Source organism: Sorex araneus, chromosome 4 (genome assembly GCF_027595985.1).
Source record: "Sorex araneus isolate mSorAra2 chromosome 4, mSorAra2.pri, whole genome shotgun sequence".
NCBI lineage: Eukaryota > Metazoa > Chordata > Mammalia > Eulipotyphla > Soricidae > Sorex > Sorex araneus.
In genome coordinates this window covers 31,674,524-31,692,976 of record NC_073305.1, presented here as the reverse complement: position 1 = coordinate 31,692,976, position 18,453 = coordinate 31,674,524, and the positions used below count along the sequence as shown (strand labels likewise).

The following is an 18,453-nucleotide window of genomic DNA, read 5'->3' as shown; positions in this document are numbered from 1 at the left end:
ACCACGCAACACATCCTAAGACACTCCCTACCCATTCTCTGTAAGTACCACACCTCATTTGATAGGGTTCAAATAGGAGGCAACCAAAATTCACATCACCTTTAACAACATATTTGTGATGTCCTAAAGAAGGTCTTAATGGCCCCTGTCAAAATAGAACAATATTCACACTATTTCCTCTATGGATACTTTTTTTGTAGCATTTTCAGGAGTTTTTCATAACAAACAATACAAAATATCTTAGTTCGGTTGTGCTTTGGGGCAGGGATTGGGGCTTGGGATGGAAATACCCCAAATATGGTGGTGAGAAGGTGTTATGGTGATGGGATTGGTGTTTGAATATTGAATGTAATCAAATATTGTGAACTACCTTATAAAATAAAATTTTAAAAATTGTGAACAACTTTATAAAAATAAAATAAAATAGAAAAAAAAGAGTGCCATTCGAGAGGGAGCAAGCGTGCAGGCAGAGGGGCTGAAGCAATAGCACAGTGGGTAGGGTGTTTGCCTTGCACGCAGTCGACCCGGGTTCGATTCCCAGCATCCCATATGGTCCCCCGAGCACTGCCAGGAGTAATTCCTGAGCACAGAGCCAGGAGTAACCCTGTGCATTGCCAGGTGTGACCCAAAAAGCAAAAAAAAAAAAAAAAAAAAGAGAAATCCATGCACACCATCACTCAGAAGAAATGAGCAAAGAACGCCGAGCTAGCTAACGTTCACCAGCACCAGCACTCAGCGACGATCTCAGCAGAGGGGATTTCCTTCCTATTCTAGGGTCCTGATTCCCTGACACACCCCACCCCATTTCTGCCTTCCTACCATCGTCCCTCTCTGGCTGGACTGATGTCACTCAAGGGGAAAGCAGAGAGGAGGAGACGGCTTAGTGGGGTGGAATCTCTGCAGAGCCATCCTGGTTGGGCTTTACGCCCTTGCATGCAGACAAAGGGAAACCTGAGACTTAGTTTCCTAAGCTTCCGTCCCTGGGGGGTGCAGACACCTTCCTCCTGGAGTGGGGAGAACAGGATTGAGTGACACATTCTATAGGGCCAGAGAGACAGCACAGGGCTAAGGCACTTGCTCTGCACATAGCTGACCTGGTGCTATGAATGGGACTCTGAGCACAGGGCCAGGCGTGAGTCCTGAGCACCACCAGGTGCATCCAAACCCTCCTTCAAAATAAAACAAAAGCCCCAGAGATGCACACACACAACACACAGGCACGCAGATATCAAACCAGGTGGTTAATACACTGAGCCGGAGAAGCTGCTAGCACCGGAGGGCTCCCCCTTCCGTGCACCGTCAGGGAATCTCGCGCCCCAAATGACGGCTCCATCCAGCTATTGCGCATTTCTTTACAGAGCCAAGGAGGACCTTCAACAGAGGCCAAACCTTTGCACCCTCTTTCAGCTCTACCATACAGCAGCACCGGCACCCTTCTCCTCTCACCCACTAGATGGGGGCCACACACCACTGAAAGTCGGCAGCACCCCAGGCCTGGCTCGCAGATGCCCGCTGCCCATCTGCCGTGTGAGTTCCACTCTCTCAGCACGCTGGGGAAAGAGAACCATGGCCTGGTACCCAGGCTTCAGACACCACGCGTTGCCTGGAAACGCAGCTGACAACAACATCCGCTGGCTGACATCAAGATGACTTCACGGGTCATAGGGAAGGGTAAGTGCCACCCGCAGATTCACTGTCCCACATCGTGCCCCTGCCAAATCTTCCACGGTGGGATGAGGGGGCTGGGAGAGGCCACAGGGTGGAGGCCCTGTGTGGCATGTGCTGTGCCAGGCCAGCTCCATGGCGCTCAGGATCCTCAGGAATAGCCCGGCAGCCCCAAGCACCAGTGGGAAGGTCCCTGCTATACAGTGCTGGACACCAGGGCTAGTGGGGACTCTCTAGCCAGCGCAGTCACAGAGGTTAGGCTTCCTTCAACGAGGAATTTGGCAAATTTGGGGTTCTGCACCCCAGTTTGGGAAGCGGTGAGGATAGCATGAGAAAGGCGCCAGCCCCTTGTCTCTGAATCCCTGTGGGATTCTGTATCAGAGATCTTCTCCCCACTTTGGGGGTTGTCCCCTGGTCCCCTCAACCTCCCCTCAAACACTTGAGCGCTCCTTAACAATGAAGCTCGAGGACAAAGTTTTGTTGGTCCACCGTGACCTGGTTCTTGCTTGGAGCATTCTCTGCCCTGTCTCAAGTCCCTGAGTGACCAGCAGGGGACCCAGCATCCTGGCAACATGCCTTTAGGGCCTCCATAGCCATGTTCTCTGTTCACATGTTCTCTGACGTTTCTCCTGCGTTCCTTCGGCAGTGACAGCAGTGGGCCGAGTTTATGGCAAGGGGTCACCTTCAGCCACAACCGAGAACGGAGCAAGTCTAGGGGAGGGATAGTCCAGTAGGGAAAGCACTTGCCTTGTGTGTAGTCGAACCCAGGTTCTGTCCCTGGCACCACCAGCAGTCACCCCCAGGGCTAGAGCCAGGAGCAAGCCCTGAGCACTGCTGGGTGTGACTCCTGCCACTGCCACAACCCCCTCCACCATCCTAAGAAAGAACAAGGTCCAGACTGTGCTGGATACAGGGCAGACGACTTGGTATGAGTAAGGTGGGGTCTCAGAGTGGGCATCTCGGAGATGGCACTAGATGCTCTAGCCACATCGAGACAGGCCTGAGGGCAGCAGGCCCAGCACCTACAGCCCAGTACCAGAGACTCCGGCCTCCAGCACCCCTTTTTAAGAAAACCTTTGGTGTCCCCACTTGCAAGCCATGTGCTCGGTGGCTGGGCCACGTCCCTGGGCCTCTGTGCTTCTGTGGCACACACAGGAACCACAGTTCCACATTCCCCACATCTCCGCTCCTGGGGTGCCCATGGGTGTGCCAACTCATGCTTGCCCGAGGCCTCCGCCTCTCCCTCTTCTTCCGCCAGTATATGCCACGCACTCTTCTTGCTCCTGGACCTTCTGGCACAGAGGCTCCTCAGAAGGTGACAACACCCCCGGCCACTTCTGTCCCTGAGGGCTCCTTTGGGGGCAGATGCCCGCTGGCCTCTCTCAGCAGCAGTTTCTGAAGGCTGGTGGACAGGTGGCTTTGGAGGGATAAGGAGCATGATGAAGGTTCAAGGGAAGGCAGCAGAGGGGAAACACGGTGGGGTCCTTCCAAACCCTCTTCTACGAAGCTGGTGCAGCTCAGACCCAAGCCAGGTCCTAGGATATCTTTTCCCTCTGGGAATCCCAGCACAGCCAGCGGCCCCGCCCCCTGCGCCCTAGCAAGGTGGAAGTGCCTCAGGCGCACTTCCGCCCACCGCCTGCAGGGGGCGCGGCTCACAGGGTGAAGCTGCTTGCAATCACCAAGCAGGCATGGGAAATGCTTCTCACCGCTGTAGCTTTGAGCAGCAAGCATGGTGCTCTCTCTCCGCACACCTCTGCCTCCTGGGAACTAGGCTCCTTTCATTTTGGGAAGGTGGGGGTGTCACACCCGGTGATGCTAGGGGTGGAGTGGGCTCCTCAGGGACTGCCCCCGGAGCAGAGCTCGTGCACAAAGTGCCTGGATTTATAGCCAGGTACCCCCCATGCAAAGCATGGCAGCCTGCCCCTGCATTTCCGAGGCTGTGAGGCCTGCTGGTGTCAAAAAGAAGGAAATGGGGGACAGGGTGAGTACAGGAAGCACCTGGGGAGGACCCATAACAGCTCAACCTTCAGTGCAGTGGTTCCAGCCAGGCAGCCCCAAGGCCCTGCTGCCGCCAGCTGCTCTGTGTGGTTGGACGCGCACAGCCAGTGAAGTCACAGCTGCAGACATGGGTTTCCAGAGACAAGGGTAAGAAGTCGAGGCTGCTGGCTGTTGGAGGGAGCTTGACCACCACCCCCGCCCCTGCCCCATTTCACACACTGATTTCCTTATACACCCTCTCTAGCCCTAAATCTGACTTTCATACAGAAACAGATTCATATAATAAATATAAATTAGTATATTTTTAAAACATGAACTGGAGAGTTAGTATACAGGAATTAAGGCAACTTGCCTTGCACATGGCTGCCCTGGTTGGATCCCTGGCAACCTAATATGGTCCAATGAACCCCGCCATGAGTAAGACCCCTGAGCATTGCCAAGTATGGCCCCCAAACCAAACCACACCAAAACAAAACACAAATTGATTTTTTAAAAGTTCAGATTATGCCCCAGATCTCTGAGACAGGTTCCTGTACTCTCATTAAAAAAAGAAAAGAAAAAAAAAAAAGAAAACTCCCAGAGTATTTTTAGAGCAGGGTTTTCATTGTTGTTATTGTTGTTTTAGTTTCCGGTGATTGCTCAGGGGTCCTGGCTCTGTACTCCGGAATCACTCCTGGCAGGGCTCAGGGGACCAGACAGGACACCTGGAATCAAACCCGGGTCAAGTGCATGCAAGACAAGTACTATGGCTCCGGCCCCTTTTAGAGCAGCTTTAAGTTTGTGAAAAAAATCGATGGGAAGGTTCAGAGTTCCCACAGTGTCTCGATTATCTGTATCTCTTCTTAGCATGGCATATTTCTGACAACTGATAACCCAATCTGGAGGCATGTGTGCTGACTAAAGTCTAGAGTTTCTAAGAGGGTTCACTCTCAGTGGCGTGCGTTCTGTGGATTCGGACACAGACAGAATGGCAGTCTCTGCTACAAGAGCACGCTCTGTCTCACCATTCAAAAATAGTTCCTGCTTCTCCTATTCATCCTTCCTTCCCTTTTCTGGAATCCCGGATACCACTCACCTTTGCCTCGTCTCCTTAGCTTTGCCTTTTCCTCATGGTCTTTGGTACTTGCATCCCATACGGTCCCCTGAGCCCGGCCAGAAGTGATCCCCGTGTGCAGAGCGAGGTGTAACCCCCAAACAAACAAACAGCCCTCTCTCTCTCTCTCTCTCTCTCTCTCTCTCTCTCTCTCTCTCTCTCTCTCTCTCTCTCTCTCTCTCTCTCTCACACACACACACACACACACACACACACGCAAACACACCCCAAAACCCAAAAACTAAATGAGAGGGAGGCAGGGAAGAGAGCAAGCCTTGGATGTCCCAAAACATCCACCTGCACACAAATCATCTGGTGAGTTAGCTAAGTGCAGGGTGCAATCCATGATCCCCGGAGTCTGGCTGGGCCTGAGTCTGCATTTCTAACCAGTTCCTTGGTGGGGCTGAGGCTGCTGGCCCAAGGAAGTGCTGAGCAGAGCAAGGAGTAACACGAAGCATCTGTCTCCACAGCCCTCAGAGGGCCATCACGCCTCTCCTTCTGTGTTTTACAATTAGAAGGGACTTTATATTTGCATTTGGGCATAGGGTGGGGGTTGGGCTACTCTGGCTTTATGCTTGGGCTTTGCTCCTGACATGCTCAGAGAACTGTGTGGCGCCAGGGATTGAACAAGTGTCAGTCACGTAAAGGTAAGTGACTTTATCCTTTGTACTATCTATCCAGCCCAGAAGGACATAAATTTAAAGAGACGGGGGGGGGGGGGGGGGGGGGGGGGGAAATCATAATGCTTTGTGACAATGGAAAAGTTACAGTATTCGAATTTCAGTCCGGTGAAGGGCTTTGTTTTGTTTTGTTTTGTTTTTGGGGGAGGGGATGTGTCACATCTGGCAACACTCAGAGGTTACTCCTGGCTTTGCACTCAGGAATTACTCCTACTAGTGCTTGGAGGACCATATGGGGTGCTAGGGATTTGGTCCCATCCCATAAAGGTTTTTTTTTTTGTTGTTGTTGTTGGGGGTTTTTTTGGGGGGGCACACCCAGTGATGCTCAGAGGTTACTTGTCTCTGCACTCAGGAATTACTCCTGGCAGTTCTCGAGGGGACCTAGATCAAACTTAGGTCAAGAGCACGTAAAGCAAGCACCATACCTGCTGCCTCTTCCGCTAGCCCCACCCCCACCCACCTTTAAAGTTTTAACAGAATAACTTCACCATCCACTAAGCCACAGCCATTTACTATCTTTCCTTTCTCTTTCTCTTTTTCTTTCTTTCTTTCTTTCTTTCTTTCTTTCTTTCTTTCTTTCTTTCTTTCTTTCTTTCTTTCTTTCTTTCTTTCTTTCTTTCTTTCTTTCTTTCTTTCTCTCTCTCTCTCTTTCTTTCTTTCTCTTTCTCTTTCTTCTTTTGCAATTGGAAACATTTTCATTATTTAATTAAAAAAATTTATTGACCTCTCAGTGTCTGTGTTGCAAGCCATAATTCTTTTCTTGACTGGTGATCAAACCCAGGGTGCCTCATACATGCAAGGTAAGCGCCTTAAACTCTATGTTATCTCTCCGTCACCCATTTACCTTTTTGGGGGGTTTGTTTTGAGTTAGACTACTAATTTCTTTTTCTTTTTTTCTGTGGGGTGGTGGTGGGTAGGCACACCCGACAATGTTCAGAGCTGGCTCTGCTCAGGAATCATTCCTGGAGATGCCAGAGAGTAAACCTGGGTTGGCTGTGTGCAAGGCAAGCGTCTTATACCCTATAATGTAACTCTGGCCCACAAATTCTTCATGTTTTCTGAATCTTAATTTCCTATCAGTTATTTAGTTTCTTTTTTTGGCAACACCTGTGGGTGCTCAGGGCTTACTCCTGACTCTGCACTCAGGGATCACTCCTGGTAGTGCTCAGGAGACCATATGTGATTCTATAGATCAAACCCAGGTTGCTGGTGCAAGGCAAGCGCTCTAACCATTGTACTATCTCTCAGGCCCCTATTTAATTTTCTCCCCTCATTCTGTAAGTTGCCCTTTTACTCTGCTGACTGTTGCCTTTACTATGCACAAATTAAGCCCCAGTCCTACCTGTTCATTTTAGCTTCTCTTTCTTTTGTTTTGGGAATCATATCCAAGTTATCATTGCCAAAATTCAATGTCATGAAGGTCTCCTTTATGCTTCCTTCTAGGAGTTTTAGAGTTCAGGGACTATGTACAGATTTTTAGTCTATTTTTAACCAGTATTTTTTTTTTTTTTTGGTCTATGGTAGAAGGTTAAAGATCCAACTTCATTTATTGCTAAGTGGGCACCTAATTTTCCCAGCATTATTTATTAAAAGTCCATCCTTCCCCACTGTACACCTTTGTTGCAGGTCATTAGATATGTAGCTGGGGATTCTGTGGTTCTGCGGGGCTGTACATCTCTGTTGGTAAAGGCAGTCTCATGCAAACATTCTCTCAACCCCTACTTGGCTGCAACAGAAGCATCTCGGCATGGGAGCTTCATCAGAAGATGAAGAAACAACACAGTCTGTGCAGGGCTTACCAGCTGCCTGGAAATGATCTTATTTTTTGGTGGGGGTTGGTGATGCACATCTGGTGATGCTCAGGGGTTACTCCTGACTTGCCTGACTTGGCACTTAGGAATTACTCTTGGTGGTGCTAGACCTATAGGTTGCTAGGGATCGAACCCAGGTCAGCTGCATGCAAGACAAGTGCCCTTATTCTGTTTTGTACCTTTCTTGTTTTGTCGCTCTGGCCTGTTCTGTAGTTTTCAGTCAACAAGTCTTTTGCGTGCAAGGCTAAGCTCACTCCTAAGTGTTTTATTTATTTTTTAATTTATTTCTTTTTGGGTCACACCCGGCAATGCACAGGGGGTTCTTCCTGGCTCTGCACTCAGGAATCACCCCTGACGGTGCTCAGGGGACCATATGGGATGCTGGGAATCGAACCCTGGTCGACCGCATGCAAGGCAAACGCCCTACCCGCTGTGCTATCGCTTCAGCCCCTTAAGTGTTTTATTCTTTCTATTTTATTTTTGCTTTTGAGCATCTCCTCAGTGTGCTGGGTATCAGTCAGCAGGGCCAAACCTGGTCGAGCTTGGGAGGCCACGAGCACAGAGATCAAACTAAGTCTGGGGAAACCGGAGTGATGATAGTCCAGCAGTGAGGGCACTTGCCTCACACACAGCCGAGCAGGGTTTGATCCCTGGCATCCATCCCATATGGTCTCCCTAGCACCGCTAGGAGTAACTCCTAAGTACAGAAACAGGATTAACCCCTGAGCATTGCCAGGTATGACCCATAAAGTAAAAAAACAAACAAACAAACCCCACAAAAACCAAAAAAACAAAAACCCTCAAACAAAACAAAAAGAATGTACAGGGAGAGATTTCTTTTTTCTTTTTGTTTCGTTTTGGGGACACAGCTGACAATGCTTAGGCAGCCAACTGGGGTTCAACTTCTGACACCCATATGGTACTGCCCCCACCCAGTACTGCCAGGGGTGATCCTTGAGCACAGAACCAGGAGTACGTCCTGAGCACTGGCAGGTGTGGCGCCCAAACAAAGTGAAACACGCATTCACAATTGTTTTCAATAAAGGTGAGCCTCAGCATGTTAAAAGCTTTTTTCCCTAGGAGATACTATCAAGTTGTAAATCATAATTTGTTTTAAAAGCCCCAGAGAGACGCTATTTATAAGAGGATGCAGAAGACAGAGGCTGTTTTTAGTAGCATAATCAGGTGTTCATTTTTTTCTGTCAACTCCAGCTTCCCTGGACTCTATCTGCTGCCAGCACATCGGTCCAGCACATGCCTCCGTTCCTCCCGAGGCTATGTGCGTTACTCGAGTGTCCGGAGTCCAGGACAACGAGAGACAGGCAGAGAGACAGAAGACAGACAACTGGCTTGGTCCCCTGATGAACGCTCAGCAGAAGCAGAATGGTGCTCGGAAACGCGGGGTGATGTATTCTGGAGAAACAGTGTATGTTCCTGGGGGCCTGAGAGGACCCCGCACTGCAGGAAGGCCGGCCCGACTATGCGAGAAGCTGCTCCCCAGGAAGGGCTGAGTGGGGCAACCTGGCCTGGAGGAGAGCGACAGAGAGGTAGAGTCCGGCCGGGACTCACAGTGGAGGGACTGGAGCGGCACATCACGGAGCCCTGATGCAACGGAGGCGCTCCTGGAACAGCCACTTCCGGCATCAGCGTTTCAGCGTGGGAACAGCTTCCACCTGTCCTTGGCAGTGGTGAGACGCGCGGGAGACAAGGGGAGAGTCGGTCATGGAGTGAGTGTCCTGCTGCCAGGAGGACTGGGGGATGCAGTGGGTGGGGTGGGGAAACAGTGGAGAGGGGGGATGCAGTGTGGGGATACATGGGGGATGTTACGGTGGAAGTGGGGGTGCAGTAAGGTGTGGGGGTGCAGTGGACATTTAAATTTAGTCTAATTCTATATTATTATTATTATTGTTATTATTTTGGGCTGGAGTGATAGCACAGCAGTTGGGGGTTGGGCGTTCGCCTTTCATGCGGCCAACCCGAGTTCGATTCCTCCGCCCCTCTCGGAGAGCCCGGCAAGCTACCGAGAATATCGAACCCGAGCGGCAGAGACTGGCAAACTACCCGTGAGTATTGGATATGCCAAAAACAGCAACAATAAGTCTTTCAATGAGACGTTACTGGTGCCCGCTCGAACAAACTGATGAGCAATGGGATGACAGTGACAGTGATTATTTTGAGCACAGAGCTGAGAGTGCTACTACCCTAGATCACTGGGAGTGGCCCCCACATCCTACATAAAATAAAAATAAATGAAAACAAAAGTTTGGGGCATTATGAAGTGCTGGGGATTGGACCACAAAATTTACCCCATAGGTAACACGCTGGCACAATTCAGAAGTCACAGAGCAGAAGACAGAAGACAGTGAGAAGTTTCCTTGTCATCAGGATCCACTTTTGGATGTCCCTTGTCATAGCTTTGCTTCCTGACACTTGGAGAAAAACAGTTACTAAACACTTTTGTTGTTATTATTTATTAGGGCTACCAAAGCTACAGGCAGGGTTGCACAGGAGGCCATGCAGTGCTAGGGACTGAATCTGTACAGTCCATCCCCTTGAGCTACCTTCCTGGCCCCACTTTCCAATGTTTTATGTCTCATTTCAATATATTTCACTTTTTTTTTTTTTTTTTTTTTTGCTTTTTGGGTCACACCCAGCGATGCTCAGGGGTTACTCCTGGCTTTGCACTCAGGAACTACTCCTGGTGGTGCTTGGGGGACCATATGGGATGCCGGGGATCGAACCCGGGTCGGCCGCATGCAAGGCAAACGCCCTACCCGCTGTGCTATCGCTCCGGCCCCAATATATTTCACTTCTCTCTTCCCTTCCCTTCTCATCTCCTTCAGGAGATGCAGTTAGTCTTTTTTTTTTTAATTGAATCACTGTGAGATACAGTCACAAAGCTTTCATGTTTGAGTTTCAGTTATACAATGATCGAAAACCCATCCCTCCACCAGTGCACATTCTCCACCACCAATGTACCCAGTATCCCTCTCCTCCATCCCAACTCTCCTCTGCCTCAATAGCAGAAAATTTGTAGTTAGTCTTTTTGTTCTAGGTTTTGGGCCACACCTGGCAGTGCTCAGGGGTTACTCTTGGCTTTGCACTCACTTAGAATCACTCCTGGTGGGCTCAGGGGACCGTATGGGATGCCAGAGATCAGAACTGCCCTATCCGTGACTCTAAACTGCCACATCTCCGTCACGACCCTGAGCATAGAGGCTACTTCCCTCAGTTTCCTCCCAGCTCCGGTCTCCTGCTGCAAAGAGCCACCGTGTTCACCCAGGGCACCTCTATGTAAAGTGTGACTGTGTCCCCGCCACAGCTCCTGGCGTGCTGGACTCCAGGAAGGGCAGCTCTCTTTGGCTCACACCAACAGCACACGTGTTGTATGGCAAAACGGGGACAGACCGATGAGCATCTTTCACCCTGCTTCCACCATTCACACTTACTTTCCTGTGGAAAGTCAATTCAAGTAAGATGCGACAGGTCAAACCTGAAGAGTTGACTTTAGGAAAGTCATCTCGACCAGCCACACTTCCTGCTTAATCGAGTTTTAAGTACCCACGTAGGAAACAAGTCAGCAGCTGTGTATGTGTGTGTGTGTGGGGGGGGGGGGGCGGGCTGGCTCCTCTCTGTGTATCTCACACACCTAAGTCTGGGGCGGTCTTGAGGTTACCCCACTACCAAAGTCAAAGTCTGTGAGGAAAGCAGGTGGACACCAGGAACCGTCTCAGGTCCCAGCAGCTCTGCGGGATCTGCTGAGGGCGCGTGAGCTCCACCGTCTCCCTCACTGCCTGCCTGTGGGGTCTGAATAGACTCGGATTCCAGCCATGTGGGATTCTTAAAGCTGCAGGTTGGTCCTACTGCTCCATTTTCAAACACTGGCCTGTCTTGACTTCATCTTTTTTTTTTTTTCTTTTTTAGGTAAGGTTGTGGGGGCAGTGTTTGGGCGGCACTGGCTGTGTTCAGGGTTTACTCTTGTTCCTGTGCTCAGGGATCACTGCTGGCAGTGCTCGGAATCGAACCTGGGTCCACTGCGTGAATACCCTGTGCTATCACTCTGACCCCTGTTTTGCATTTTTAGTAATAAGTTACCGACAAAAGCAGCTTCTGGATCATAGGAAAAGACTGGCAAACTTCTAAATCTGGACTCATAGTGAGCCTGGAAATATACAAAAATCCAATCCCCCCCCCCGCCGCACCAACAGTTCATATATTCTAAAATTAAAGATGGGTGGCAATGGACACTAGACCTGAGACTGTGATTTCTAAAAAAAAAAAAGACCTAAAAATTAATTAATTAATTTTGCTTTTTGGGTCACACCTAGTGGTGCGCAGGGGACCATATGGGATGCTGGGAATCGAACCCGGGTCGGCCGCGTGCAAGGCAAACACCCTACCCGCTGTGCTATGGCTCCAGCCCCAAGACTGAAAAAATTCAGCTTTGACTCTAAGCCACTCTTGTGAGTATCAGGAAGTCACTCTTATGAGTGTGGCTTCCCATTGCCTCCCCAAACTCCACTACCCCTGAATGAGTGTTGAGCCTCGATCCTTCTGCTGATGTCCGGGCGGATAAGTAGCAGAGGCAGCACCTCTGCCTCCTGCTCCGACGGCACAGCGCTGAAGGAGAAGGTCTGCGCCAGCGAGGAAGGCTGCGCTCTCGCAGGCTTCCTCCGCCTCCTGAGTTCCAGCCAGCACCCGTTACTCAAGGCGCCAGAGGGTTTTCTCCTCAATCACCAATGATCCTGCACGTTTTGGGAGTGTGTCGCAGGTGCCTGGCCTTTGAAAACCCCACAGACGGTACTATCACAGTGGTGGAAATGGGCTGGTGAGAAATAGAAGACAAAAAAAAACACAGAAACATCGAAACATCGATTCCTTCCTTCCTTCCTTCCTTCCTTCCTTCCTTCCTTCCTTCCTTCCTTCCTTCCTTCCTTCCTTCCTTCCTTCCTTCCTTCCTTCCTTCCTTCCTTCCTTCCTTCCTTCCTTCCTTTCGTCACACCCAGCGATGCACAGGGGTCACTCCTGGCTCTGCACTTGGGAATTAACCCTGGCAGTACTTGGGGGACCATATGGGATGCTGGGAATCAAACCCTGGTCGGCCGCGTGCAAGGCGAATGCCCTACCCACTGTGCTATCGCTCCAGCCCCAACATTCCTTTCTTTTTTTTTTTTTTTTTGCTTTTTGGGCCACACCCGACGATGCTCAGAGGTTACTCCTGGCACTGCACTCAGAAATTACCCCTGGCGGTGCTCAGGGGACCATATGGGATGCTGGGAATTGAACCTGGGTCAGCTGTGTGCAAGGCAAACGCCCTACCCGCTGTGCTATAGCGCCAGCCCCAACATTGCTTTCTTTTTACATAAGATTTTACCCCCTTTCCTTGGCTGTGAAGTGGGGGTGGGAGCACACTGGCGGTCGTGTTCACATTGGGACTGAAAGTGCAGCTGCTGCCACTGACACATAGCCATGATGGGGCCTGAGAGATGGCAGAGTAGGTAGGGCGTTTGCCTCGCACACAGATGGATGACCCAGATGCGATGCCCGGCACCCCAGATGGTCCCCACAGTACCACCAAGAGTGATCTTTGAGGGCAGAGTCAGCAGCAACCCCTGAGCACTGCCAGGTGTGGCCCAATCCCCCACCACACACACACACACACACACACACACACACACACAAGCCTGAGCTCCTGCCAGCAGTGTAAGTGGGCACTGTGCAGGCCATGCGGCCCCATCCCAGGCACAGAACCTGAGCACTGGGTACACACCGCAGCCTGTGGAGAAAACTCAGCACTCAGAGCCACGCCACCAGCCCACGGACCTGGAACTCCCCCTTTCCCCGGCTGCCTTAGAAGTATCATTTAGGCACCATAAATCACACCCCGTTCAAGTGGACAGTGTGAATTCTGCCAAATGCCTACATGTAAGTTCCCCCACCAGCAAAACAGAGATGATCCCCATTACACAGCCATGTCATGTGCCCTGTGCCCTGGATGTTTCTGGACTCTCACAACCCACCTCCACCTCAGTTCTGTCTCCTCCTAGAGACACCAGCCTGCCGTTTGTTTTCAGACGAACAGAAGCTGTCTGTTCTGGTCCTGGGGACCGGTGAGCTGGCTCTATCTGGAAAGGGCCACCCCGGCTCTTTCCCCAGCCCACGGGTCATCCAAGGAGGGTACACAAAGGAGCCTGCCTGTGTTCTAATAAAACTGAGGACACTGACATTTGGGTTTCATGGCTTTTTTTTTTCTGCAGAGCACAAATTAGTATTCTTACTGAATACACACCCCTGCCACAGACAGCACTAAAAACTTGTGGGAGCCATTATTTACTGGTGGGTCATCCCCAAACAAGCAGAAGGCAGGAATGGTTCATAGGTTATTGTGTGTCAGCCTCTGACTTATTACGTGTTTCTGTGTTTGGCTTAACACATATTCAACATATTCACATATTCAACAAAATAACACATATTCAACAAAATATGAAAAACGCCCCCGGCATGTTGGGTGCGCCAGTGACTTGCACCTGTATGTCTGCACCATCCCATCCGACTGGAGAGCCAAATGCCAGTTCCTCTGGACACCTGTCCTTAAACAGACGTGAGTGCTTCCATTTTCCTTCTCAGAATCTTCCTTGTTAAATCATCAAGTATCTGATGGGGCTCTTGCCCCTGTGCCTGGCTATCTTCACCTGGGCCCCTTGAAGGGGGTGGGTTGAGTTTCCCCTCCCCGCCTCGAGCAGCGCCCCCGAAGCCACAGACCTCCGGAACCCAGCCACAGCCATGCTCAAGGCCCCTCTCCACACGTTCGGACGAGCCTCATGCACGAAGGAACCGGCAGAGGAACCCAGGTGTGTAGGACCTGGGGCCGAGATCTCCAAGCCTGCTCGGATCAGGACTGGGCCTCTTCTGCCCAGATCCCCCATTTTCCAGTAGCTAGGCGGTCACACCCAGAAACTGCCCCCGGCGCCGGGTAGTCCCATCAATGGCCAACATCCAGAGACTACAAGACCAAGCTCCTGGAAGCACGCGGCTGCTTTGCGGCTGTGCGACATCTTATAGCCTAATTCTCCCCTTCGGAGAACGTGGCAAGCTACTGAGAGTTTCCTGCCCGCATGGGAGAGCCTGGCAAGCTCCCTGTGGTGTATTCATATGCCAAAACTAGTAACAATGATGGGTCTCATTCCCTGACCCTGAAAAAGCCTCCATGCGGCACCATTGGGAAGGATGAGTAAAGAGGCTTCTAAAATCTCAAGGCTAGGACGAATGGAGACAGTACTGAGACTGCTCGAGAAAATCAATGATCAATGGGATGATGATGATGAGGAGGAGGTGGAGGATGATGATGATGATGATGATGGTGATGATCTGATGGGGCTGAAGCAATAGTATAGCAGGTAGGGCGTTTGGTTTTCACACAGCCAATCTGGGTTTGATCCCCAGCATCCCATATGGTTCCCCGAGTGCCACCAGGGGTAATTCCTGAGTGCAGAGCCAGGATTAACCCCTGTGCATCGCCAGGTGTGACCCAAAAAGCCAAACAAACAAACAAACAACCCATCAAATATTCATGCTACAGAATGTCGAGCATGAAAAGCAATAATTAAAGCCTTTATAAGGGGGCTGGAGAAATAGCACAGCGGGGAGGGCATTTGCCTTGCACGCGGCTGACCCGGGTTCAATTCCCAGCATCCAAAATGGTCCCCTGAGCACAGCCAGGACTGATTCCTCAGTGCAAAGCCAGGGGTAACCCCTGAGCATTTCTGGGTGTTGCCCCCCAAAATAAAATAAAATAAAGCTTTTATGTCCCCCTCCCCAAACACCGGGTGGAGGGGGGGAAGAGAGAAGATTCAAAGGGCTAGAGTGCATGACTTGCATGTGGGGGCCCCAGGTTTAATCCCCAGCACCACATGAAGTCCCCAAACATGGGCAGGAGTGGGCCCCCAAACAATTTTATGGGGGTCAGAGAAACAATACAGCGGGTAAGGTATTTGTCTTGTCTCACTGGATCCCTGGCACTCTGTGTGATCCCCGAGCACTCCTGAGAGGCGCAGACAGCCCTTGGACATTGCTGGATGTGGCCCCCCTAACCGGCCCCTCCCAAAACCCGAAACAAACATTTCCCCAATTTCCTGTATTTGCAATTTCTTTTTCATTTATCTACTTTCTGTAATTTGTGGTGACTGTAAAACATAAGAATGCCAGGCGCGGGGCTGGAGGGATAGCACAGCGGGTAGGGTGTTTGCCTTGCACGCGGCCGACCCGGATTTGATTCCCAGCATCCCATATCGTCCTCTGAGTACTGCCAGGGGTAATTCCTGAGTGCAGAGCCAGGAGTGACCCCTGTGCATCGCCAGGTGTGACTCAAAAAGGAAAATAAAAAAAAAGAATGCCAGGCGCTGCTGCAAAACCGGCGTCTTTCCTAAGAAGTTTGTTGCGAGAGGCACGGCTGAGCGCTGGCACCATTCAGAGCTGTGCGACCCCCGCCAGACAACGCCGAGTGGCCAGGGAAGAAACGCTCCCACAGCGGCAGGGCTGCACCCAGCAGCACAATTTCTTCCTTGTGTGGCAGGAAAATAAGCCGAGCTGGGCGCAGGGAAGGGCTATGTGAGCCTGACCTGTTTTCACCGTGCTTGTCTCTCACAGCACTTCCGGAAGGCGAGGACAAGGCTGCCCATTGATGACGTTACTGCGCTCCAGTGCAGGTACAGTGTCCTCGGAGCAAACCCACGGCGGGACTGTCAACCGTAGCCCGGCAGTGCTGGCACAACCCCTTCACTCTCCCACTGTCACTAAAAAAATTATGAATTTCATTCTTATTATTTTCTGTTTTGCTGGCAGTGGTGGGGGGGACCCAGGGTTGGACACGGGCAAGGCTCCTGCCTTACACCCTGTACTGTCTCTCTGGCCCACGACAGGATTCTGACGGGGCCTCCATCCAACACAGCCAGCTCCCAACCCTTTCCCGCACACATCGCTCCCTCCAATCCAAAAGGAGCCTAGAAATGTCTGAATTCCTGAAGGGAGACTTACATTTGTACAATTCCGTCAGAGCCCTGCCACTCGTCTGTATGCATCACAGAGGCATCACAAAAATTAAAACTGGGGGGCTGGAGCAACAACATAGTGCGTAGGGCGTTTGCCTTGCACGTGGCTGACACAGGTTCGATTCCCAGTATCCCATATGGCCCCCTGAGCACCGCCAGGAGTAATTCCTGAGTGCAGAGCCAGGAATAACCCCTGTGCATCGCCGGGTGTGACCCAAAAAGAAAAAAAAATTAAAATTGGGGCTGGAGGCATAGTATCACGGGTCAGACGCTTGCCTTGTATGTGGCTGATCCCAGTTTGATCCCCGAGTATGGCATATGGTCCCCTAAGTCCTGTCAGGATTAATTCCTGAGCCTGGAGCAAGCCCTGAGCACCACCAGTTGTGTGCCCGTCCCTGCTCCTCCAGAAAAAAGACAGTGTGTACTGTCTAGAGCTATGCTTCTCAGGCTGTTCCCTCACTGTGCTCCCTTTCCGGCCCAGCATCCTTCCTGTGGCTCCCCGTCCTGCTGGTTGGCCCCTACGTCTTGTGCCATGGTCCCTGTGGATGCAGTTCCCACCCGGGCCCCTTTGGAAAACACAGCCAGCAGGGAAGTGCTGGTCCGGAGATGAGACACGGCCTTGTTGTGGGATGCCAGCTCTCCCTCTCTCTCCAGGAAGCTTCCCATCCTCGGAGTCCTTCCAGTGCCAGAACACCATGGGGACAGTCAATGTCAACAGGGGCACCACCCTGTCCCCGTGGCTGAGTGGCAGCCCCACATCCCGGAGGCCGGCCCTTGGAGCATGAGGCAGGCAGACCTGGTGGGGCTGCTCTCACCTCCAAACTGTAACGGGTCTCAGCCACACAGTGTCAGGTCAAAGCCGGGGCTGGCACAGACAAGGCAAGTACTCTTTTTTTTTTTTAAGTTTTAATGAATTAAAAATATTTTTTTTTCAGTTTACAGACTTTTGTGATTACGTTTCAATCATACAATGACCGAGTATCCATCCCTCCCCCAGTGCCCATTTTCCACCACCAATGTCCCCAGTATCCCTCCTGCCACCCCGCCCCCTCATCCCTCCCTCTGCCTCTGTGGCAGACACATTCACTTTTACTCTCTCTCTCCTTTTGGGTATTATGGTTTGCAATACCATTACTAAGTGGCCATCCTGTTCGGCCCACAGTCTCCTTTCAGCACATATCTCCCATCCCGAGCGAGCCCTCCAAGCATCATTTACTTGGCGGTCCCTTCTAAGGCAAGTGCTCTTAACCCCTCAGTCCTGCCTTCCGCTCCAGGTTCCTCCCTTAAAATAAGCAGATCGATAAGTGAAACAAACTCTTTCCTCTCAAATTGAACTGACTTTAAGCTCAACAATGAACCTCTACTTAAGGCTAGGAATGACCCTGTCATCTCAGTTCCTTCTTTATTCTCAAGTTATCTATGAGCTTATGCTCTCTCTCTGAATCCTCTACTGCTATGGAGTGTTGGAATGACCCAGAAATACAGTAGTAGCCTTGGGGACAATGGTGTGGGGTGTGCGTTTTTTGTTTGTTCACTTAAACAAGGTGGATTTCCAGGGGCAATGATTTATCATTTTTCTTTTCTTTTCTTTCCTTTTTCTTTCTTTCTTTTTTTTCTTTTTGGGTCACACCCGGCGATGCTCAGGGGTTACTCCTGGCTCTGCACTCAGGAATTACTCCTGGCGGTGCTCGGGGGACCATATGGGATGCTGGGAATCGAACCTGGGTCGGCCGCGTGCAAGGCAAACGCCCTACTCGCTGTGCTATCTCTCCAGCCCCAATTTATCGTTTTTCTGGAGAGGGCAGCAGGCCATGTAAGTTTAGGAACCTCTGGCTTAGAGGGAAAAGCATGAGCGATGCCCTTTGTGGAGGCTAATAATAATGTTGGGGTTTCCTAAGAGAGCCTGTGGGAGTCTATCTTCAGGACTGCTACCAGACCAGTTTGTTCTGCTATCAAGATGATGAGCTTCGACTAGAGTCTTCTCTTTCTCAGAATACCCACAGACTCATCAACTGCCAACATTTGTGTACTAAAGAACTCTACCATCCTGTAAGAAAAGAGTGTTCAACATGGGCACTATCAGCATGTTGGGGAATGGCTATTTCCCTGGCTTTGGCAGAAGAATTAATGTGCACGTGTGCATGTGTGTACACACATAT

General features: G+C 50.9%; 1 protein-coding gene across 2 annotated transcripts in view; it reads right to left on the bottom strand.

Annotated features, from left to right (window-relative positions):
• CMTM8 (CKLF like MARVEL transmembrane domain containing 8) overlaps positions 1-18,453 on the bottom strand; it is an 89,864-nt gene that overhangs the window by 19,284 nt on the left and 52,127 nt on the right. The window contains exon 1 of one of the 2 annotated variants that reach the window (XM_055136486.1): positions 8,817-8,906. The exons of the other annotated variant lie outside the window; for it this stretch is intronic. Coding sequence (XP_054992461.1) covers positions 8,817-8,891 — 75 coding nt within the window. The 5' untranslated portion in view covers positions 8,892-8,906. Of the gene's footprint in view, positions 1-8,816; positions 8,907-18,453 lie in introns of those variants that run through there. 2 annotated transcript variants of the gene reach the window in all.